General features: G+C 40.0%; 2 protein-coding genes across 2 annotated transcripts in view; both read left to right on the top strand.

Annotated features, from left to right (window-relative positions):
• Positions 1 to 2,865: 2,865 nt before the first annotated feature.
• On the top strand, positions 2,866 to 7,343 carry LOC117126532. The gene is made up of 2 exons (XM_033274860.1): positions 2,866 to 3,074; positions 3,150 to 7,343. The coding sequence occupies exons 1-2, from the start codon at positions 2,903 to 2,905 to the stop codon at positions 4,538 to 4,540; spliced, it is 1,563 nt and encodes a 520-aa protein (XP_033130751.1). The 5' UTR covers positions 2,866 to 2,902; the 3' UTR covers positions 4,541 to 7,343.
• LOC117126544 overlaps positions 3,025 to 8,551 on the top strand; it is a 391,277-nt gene continuing 385,750 nt past the window's right edge. The window contains exon 1 of the mRNA XM_033274880.1: positions 3,025 to 3,089. The gene's annotated coding sequence lies outside the window, so the exon portion shown is untranslated. The remainder of the gene's footprint in view (positions 3,090 to 8,551) is intronic.

Here is an 8,551-nt window from a genome sequence, read left to right as displayed (position 1 = left end):
CTGAAACCAAGAAGAAAAGAAGGTTAGCATTGTCGATAAAATGTCTTATCGATCGATGGGTTATACTGAACATCGATCGATATCGTCGTGTCGGAACAATCGGACAAGAGAGCATCGGTCGATGCGAACAAGTTCATATCGACCGATGTGGAATCGCGAAACCTGCAAAATCACTCAACTCCAAATCGCGTTTATACGAATCTAAATGCATGGAAATCACAAACCGAACTCTAGATAAGCAATATGAACTACAAAAACATCTCTCAATCGCACTAAATCAAGCGTTCTAATCCAACTCAAAACGAAAACCCTAATTTTTCGAAAAATTGAAAATTTCGAGTGCATACCTTGATTGTTGATTTCGGGAGTGGATTTAACAGTTACAGAGTAAAAAATCGAGTGGATTTAGGCGAAGAACGGACGAAATCCGTCGAGAATCGAGAGAGATAATGGGGTTTTTGTTTTTGGTTTCGTTTGTGAGTGTGGAAGACGAACTGGGTTGATATCGAGTGAAGTTAGTGTTAAAACCGTCGATATGCCTGCATCGATCGATGGCAGTAATGCCTCGCCGATCGATGTCCTCTTTAAAGACAAATTCTAATTTCTAAATTTTGTAAATAATGCTAATATTAAGAAATACGGAAATTACTATTAATTACTAGTAAATATAATTTATTAATTTTAATTAATGATTTTTTAAATTAAATTATTATTATTATTCTTTTTTTCTTTTATAAAAATGGGCTGCCTCCCATTCAGCGCTTAATTTTTTAAGTCTTTAGCTGGACTTCCTGATTAAACTAATTATCAGGTTCATACAGCACCATGGGCACTTTCGCTGGTGGTTTGGCCCAATAATGCTTAACTCGTTGGCGATTCACCGTAAATTCCTGGCCTTTCTCATTTTGTAAGGTGATAGCTCCGGAGGGTTGAACGTTCGTTACGGTGAAGGGTCCAGACCAACGGGATTTTAGCTTTCCAGGAAATAATGTCAATCGAGAGTTATAAAGGAGGACTTGATCATCTGGCTCGAAGTGCCGGGATATGATCTTTCTATCGTGATAAGCTTTAGTCCTTTATAGATTTTTGAATTTTCGAAAGCTATATGTCTGATTTGATCAAGCTCGTTAAGCTGGATGAGTCTCCTTTCTGCAGCTGGTATGATATCAAAGTCCAAAAGTTTGGTAGCCCAAGCTGCTTTATGTTCCAGTTCGACTGGTAGATGACATGATTTGCCATAAAGGGGGTGGAATGGTGTTGTTCGTAACGGTGTTTTGTAGGCGGTCCTTGATAGACCATATATTTTATCCATTTTTAATCATGGTCTATAAGTGTTTTAAAGTGTTTTAAGATACAATTATTATGTTTTGGAATCTATTTAGAATATTTACAGGTTCAGAGACGTTTAGAAGAAATATGGTAATTTTGGAATCTTTTGGAGCATTTGGAGGTGCAGAGTTGCACAGACGCGTCAGATGTTTAGCTATTGATGGAGACTTTCCGACCGTTAGATTGAGCCCATATTTCGAAACAAGAAAGAGAATTGAGTTATCTTTCCAATGCCACCGGTCTCAGGTCAATCAGCATTCTGTAGCAGAAGTTATGCCCGTTTTACTGAAGAGTGGTCAGTCTGCCTCGCGAGAGGAATCTGCCGAGAAGAGGAAGCCGTGTCGATCGATGCAGCACTCTGAACATCGATTGATGGAGATTACAGATCATGGGCCTTGTATATTTTATGACTGCGTGAAGCCCTAGAAGCCACAAATTACCAAAATACCCTTGGACGACCAGAAACCCTATTTATGTTATTTTTAAGCCATTGTTGACGGCTACGCTTTCTACGCTTTCTACACACTTTCATTTCCATTGTTTCTCTTAGGAGAGAAGGGAGGAACTCCTATCATAGTCCTCCTGGAACTCCATTAGTTTTCTTATCTATTCTATTTCAGTTTTATATCCATTCATCTATGATTTCTGTTTTCATTTCTGAGTAGATCCACCTGTTAGGTTTAGGGTTCAGATAGGTTTGTTGGATTAGTCCCAAACTATAGATCTGCCTTGTTGTGATATTCATGATAGATTTGTATTCATTGCTTGTTTTAGAGTAATTAACTAGAACTTGATCATAGGATTGCATACTCAAGCACCCTTGTTATCCCATCCTGACATCTATCTATCATATTAGGACTGCTAGAGAGGGCTAACCGCCAATTTAGTATCTTAATAGGGCATTTTATTCTCGCGCATAGGCCTGGCTAGAACCCGTCGATCGGTGTCCTCAACTGACTATCGGTCGACGTAGGCAAAGGTGTATCGGTCGATGTCCCAATAGGACCATCGATCGACACTCTTTCGTTGTCAACATACTAACCGTTGAGACACGAGATCTAGCTTGTTAACCAGTGAAACATGCGACAGCTGATCACTGAGTTAAACGGTTGAGCTCTAACATATCATGCATGTAACAAATAGGTACCTATATGAATTATAATCTCCAACACCTGAATAGAAACCCTAGATCTATCAATCATCCCTCCATCAAACTACTCCTTGCCAAGCTGAACAATTACCTTGTTCATCTTGTTTATTGCTTTATTTATTACTTGCTTTATTTACTATTTTAAAACCTATTAGCCTAGCTTAATCATATAACTATTATATCTAATCGGTTCCCTAGCTCCTTGTGGATTCGATCCCTAAGTACTATAACTCGACCTCTTTTGATGAGAGTAACACTCTTTAGGGTAATTTGAGTGATATCAAATTTGGCGCCTTTGCCGGGGAGCTTTGATCGCCATTAGATCTTGTTTAGTTAGATTTAGTCTAGGTTTTGTTACTGTTTGAAAAACTCATAAAATGTTTTTTTCTATTTCGGGTGCATAACTCTTAGTAACAAAAAACAATGAAGAGAGGATTTCTAGGTCCTTCAAGGAAGGAGTCTGCTGGTTTATGCACGATCCATAAGGCTACGAGGGATGTATCGATCGACACCCTCAAAGCAGCATCGATCGATAGCGTGAGCCAAGCATCGAACGACACTATTCATCATGTGTCGGAAAACACTATTCATCGAGGTACTATTCATCCGGGTACTGTTCATCATGTTACTTTTCATCCGGGTACTGTTCACCGCCATACTATTCACCGAGGTACTGTTCATCCAGGTACTGTTCATCCAGGTACTGTTCATCATAATACTATTAATCCAAATACTATTCATCCTAATACTATTCATCGCGATACTGTTCATCGCGACACTATTCATATCACGTCGATCGACACTGTTCATCCCGTGTCGGTCAACACGATTCATCTTCCGTCGATCGACACTGTTTATCCCATATCGGTCGGCACTATTTATATCCTGTCGATCGACACTGTTCATCCCGTGTCGGTCGACACTATTCATATCCCGTCGATCGACACTGTTCAGCCCGTGTCGGTTGACACTATTCATCTTCCATCGATCGACACTGTTCATATTCTATCGCTCGACACTGTTCACCAGAACACTGTTCATTGTGACACTGTTCACACGGACACTGTTCATATCACGTCGATCGACACTGTTCATCCCGTGTCGGTCAACACGATTCATCTTCCGTCGATCGACACTGTTTATCCCATATCGGTCGGCACTATTTATATCTTGTCGATCGACACTGTTCATCCCGTGTCGGTCGACACTATTCATATCCCGTCGATCGACACTGTTCAGCCCGTGTCGGTTGACACTATTAATCTTCCATCGATCGACACTGTTCATATTCTATCGCTCGACACTGTTCACCAGAACACTGTTCATTGTGACACTGTTCACACGGACACTGTTCATCCGAACACTGTTCATCACGATACTGTTCATCCGAACACTGTTCATCGAAACACTATTCATCGCGCCACTGTTCCTCCAATGACGATCACCACTTACGGAGAAACAGAGAAGGTCGAAGCGCTCATACTTAAGATCGACAAGAAAGGTATTTGGCGAGACGAAGAAGGTCGTCCTTGCAGCCTCACAGGACAATTAATTAATGCAGAGGGTAGTGTAATCCCTGATGTAATTGATGTGGCTGAGACGAATACCTTTAATCTGAAAAGTCAATGGTATGATTGGGAAAGTGAGGATCCATTTTACGGTCTTCCTCATGAGGATCCCAAAGATCTTATCAAGAGACTTGAGGAGTTAGCCTCAGCAAACAAGCACGATGAAATATCTGCAGACCACATTTTCTGCAAGATCTTCCCCTATTGTTTATCCGGAGATGCTTTTAGCTGGTTCAGTAAGCTGCAACCAAGATCTCTAACATGTTGGGAAGACATCAAAGAGGTTTTCATAGGCAAATTTTTCAGCGAGGCTGTAGCAACTCGAAGTAAAAGGCTTGATTACATGATTAAAGAATGGGAGAAAGGAATAATGATTAGTATGAGTCAGATTCTTGACTTCATCTACAGCGAGGAGAATGGAGATATTGGAACACCGACAACTCATGTCAAGCAGCCAGACATTCAGGTTCACCATGCAGATGAGAGTAAGTAGAAGGACGAACTGAACAGAGAAAAGCTGGTCAACCATGATACAGTTGAGGATGATGAATATCATGTATCAGGAGAGCAGAGCAAAGTAGAAGAAGCTGATATAAAAGATCCGACTTCAGAATCGATCGACAGTAGTAACTCAGAATCGATCGATATCCGCACTTCAGAAACGATCGATACAGATATTTCTCATCGATCGATACCTTCTACAATCCCTGATGCTACCACTGAGTATGTTAGGACTGGACGAACGAAGGCAATTAGAGACTATAACAGTCCTGAGGATGCTTATGCTAAAGGGTCTGCATTGCGTCATTCAACACTTCAGAATATTGTCCTTGAGCTGCACCCTCCATATATCTCTCTTGTGGGTCAGCATTCTTTCCATGGTTTTCCTCATGAAGATCCCACTAGCCACCTGGAGACATTTATAGATCTATCATCAACCATCAAATGCAATGGAGTCTCTGAAGATTACTATTTATGCAAATTATTCCCATACTCTTTTGTTGTGGATGCAGCTCATTGGTTGAAGAAGCTACCATCAAGATCTCTCAATACTTGGAATGACATTGCAAACGCTTTCGTCAACAAGTTTCTCTATGATGCTGCAACAAGTCTAGAGATTGAGATGAGATCTATGATGGAATATATGGTGGAAGATGATGAACAACATGTGTCTGGAGAGCTGAGCAGAATAGAAGAAATCGATATTAGTGACATGAGCTCAGAACCTATCGACACTCCAACCTCAGCATCGATCGACATCCCAACCGTAACATCGATCGACCCCAGCCTTCAAACATCGATCAACACAAACTCCTGTTGTCGATCGATACCACTTGAAATCCCTGAAAAATCGAGTTGTCCTCAGGACATTGCAGACTCGACACTGAAGAGCGTTCGATGTATCAAGTTGTTATCCTGACCAAAAAGTAGAAAAAGAAATCACCATGGAAGATTTCTTGGAACTAGAAGAATTCTTGGAGTTAGAGGATGGGCAACAGCTTGGAGATTTGGATTCGAGTGAAGAAGTAACTATGGAAGACTTCTTGGAGATGGAGGAATGGCTTGAGGATTTAGACCAGAACCCGAAGCAGAAGTTTGATGATCAGCACCCTTCGGGAAGAGGTCTGAAAATTTCACAAAAGGCTGACGACATCGATCGACATCAACCTGATGAGATCGATCGATACACTCCATGCATAATCGATCAACACCCACCCTACGCCATCGATCGACAGTCGCCACACATCATGAATCTATATACACCCGACTGTATCGCTGGATACCCACCCGATTGCATCGATCGACACCCATGTTTGGATGAACTATCTGGATACCCAATTGAACCAGGACCGATTGAGGAGATAATGCACATGTCTAAGACATCACACACTGATGTCCCCGAACATCTAAGACCACCTATATGCGCAGAAGAAGCTGTAGGGATTTGTAAAAGAGTGAAGATGATACATGATCCTGTGAAGATTATGGTTCCATGTGCAGTGTTTGAAGTTGAATCTCCTATCCCACCAGATAAAGGTGTGTATCTGAGTACTTACATTGAGGTATTGAATGATCAACATCATGTAGAAGCTTCTCAGAGAGGGCTGCGATTTAGAGATGAAGTAGATAACTGCCCAACAGAAGTACCATCGAGCAACATCAACAGAAAAAAATTGATCGACACTAACACTTCATCATCGATCGACACCGATCAGATACCATCGATCGACACCAGATGCGAATCAGAGTAGAATGAGTATGAATTGTGTGGAAATATTATTTATGGAGATACAACCACGCATTCAGACAAGTCTGAGGGAAAGAAGTGGAGGAACTGGAAAAAGAAAAAGAGAATCAATGAAGGTTCTCAGTTATCATTGATTCATCACTTCTCAGATGATGCCAGGAAGTCCATAGTGAGATTACACAAGTCCGTGGGAAAGAAGGGGAGAAATTGGAAGAAGCGGAAACGAACCAAAGGAGGTTCTCAATTACCATTGACTCCTTACTTCTCAGATAGTATCAGAAAATCAAGAGTGCGCAGCAAATGCTTCCCACATCCATATGCAAAACTTAAAGGATTCCTTATTGCTGAAATGATAGACAAAGGAGAAGGGTATATGGAGGAGGCTTTCACACAAGAATGATAAAGCTTCAAAGAGTAGACATTGAAACTTGGTTTGGAGCAAGTTCTCATTCTTATGCGGACTTAATCAGATCTCCAGAAGTTAAGCTAAAGACTAAAAATAAAGCTGAGTGGGAGGCAACCCACTGTTCGGTTTGTTTTAGATATGGTTTATCTTTCATTTATTACTGATTCTTTGTTTTCTAAAGATTTCAGGTTAAAAAAAAACAAAAAAAAAATGAACAGTAACGACGTACTGTAGCAGAGACACTGTAGCAGCAACACCAAGGGACACTATAGCAAAGCACTTTTCATAGAAAAAATAAAAAAATATTATTATTATTATTTTTATTGATTATTGGTTTTATTATTTATTTATTAATTGTATTAAATGTTTTGTTTATGTTAAGTAAAAGGACAAGATCCGAGGAAGACGAGATTGCAGGAGAATCTTTGATGGCTACGTAGCATCGATCGACAGAGCATCAAGAGTATCGATCGCCACTTAACTGTGTTGCTCGACACTCACATCCAAGCATGTATACCGTTTTTCCTTGTTAAATATTGTCCTTATGATTTATTTTCCCACCAATCTTAGACTGGATAGCGCTAGTGATAGTGTTGTTTAAGTCTGGGGGAGGTTCTGCTAATATTGTGTTTTACTTAGTTATTCATAGATAAAAAAAAAACAGATTCGAGTAGACGATTGCTCAGCACATCGACCGATGACACCAGCTCGATATCGATCGACAGCGCTTCATATCCAACAATCGATTGTCTCTTCATTGTGTCGAATGATTGCTCTAGCCATCGACCGATGAGACCATGTCACTATCAATCGACAGCACTTCATCAACATCGATCGATTGTCTATTCATTGTGTCGATCGACACTGATGTCGAGCAGGTTATCGTTCTTACTTGTTAAATTGTTTACTTATTATTTATGTTCTAACCATAACTCCGACTAGATATACACTGGGGAGAGTGTAATTTAAGTCTGGGGGGATGTTTATTGATATACGTTTATCTACTTTTATGAGTCTTATTTAAAATATTTTCAAAATCTGTGTTTATTGAGTCAAGAAGGGGATAATGAACTTATTAGATTCATGCTTGTTATCTAACCACTCTTTAGCGCCATTCTAGACTTACTGATTGCAGATAGTACTAAAGATACTAAAGTGGATCAACCTGTCAACTATGTTCACACTTGCTGAGATTGTTTGAAGGAACCGAAGCTGACCTCCAACCTAATTTGACTTAACTGCTTGTCTTGGGGCTTGGTATACACTGGATCGGATTCCTCCTTCAGGTCTGAAAGGTAAAAGTCTGAGTGATTTTGGTTTCCTTATCTCCTCCCTTTGGCATCCTAATAAAATAAAATAAAAGGTTGAGATGATTTCTTGCGGTTTAGAGGGGTAGGTACATTACCGATGACCCCATTATTCTACTCTAATAGAATGATCACACATTGTTGGAAGCGAAGGGTAGGTACATTACCGATGACCCCACTATTCGCCTACACTTTGTCAAGAAAAGAAAAAGAAAGAAAAAAAAAAAAAAAAAAAAAATCGAAAAGAAGGTGAATAAGATGGATTGCATCAGCATCTTTGTTCATTGGAATTGAGATAAAAAGTATTCAGAGAAGGGAGATATAGAGTAAAAGAAACCAGAACAAGACTACCTGTTTACTCAGATACCTGTTGGGGCAAGAGTCTATGTGTCTTGTGATCGATACTCCCAAGGTAAAGCATACAAATTTATTTATGTTAAAAAATGAGGTTGGTAGAGGGGAATGTCATACATGATTTGCTAAGATGTTGGCTAGGTGAAATTTGGTTACTAAGCTAGGATATTGTATAATGTGGTTATGTGA

Source organism: Brassica rapa, chromosome A07 (genome assembly GCF_000309985.2).
Source record: "Brassica rapa cultivar Chiifu-401-42 chromosome A07, CAAS_Brap_v3.01, whole genome shotgun sequence".
Lineage (NCBI taxonomy): Eukaryota > Viridiplantae > Streptophyta > Magnoliopsida > Brassicales > Brassicaceae > Brassica > Brassica rapa.
This window is presented reverse-complemented; position numbering and strand designations above follow the sequence as displayed.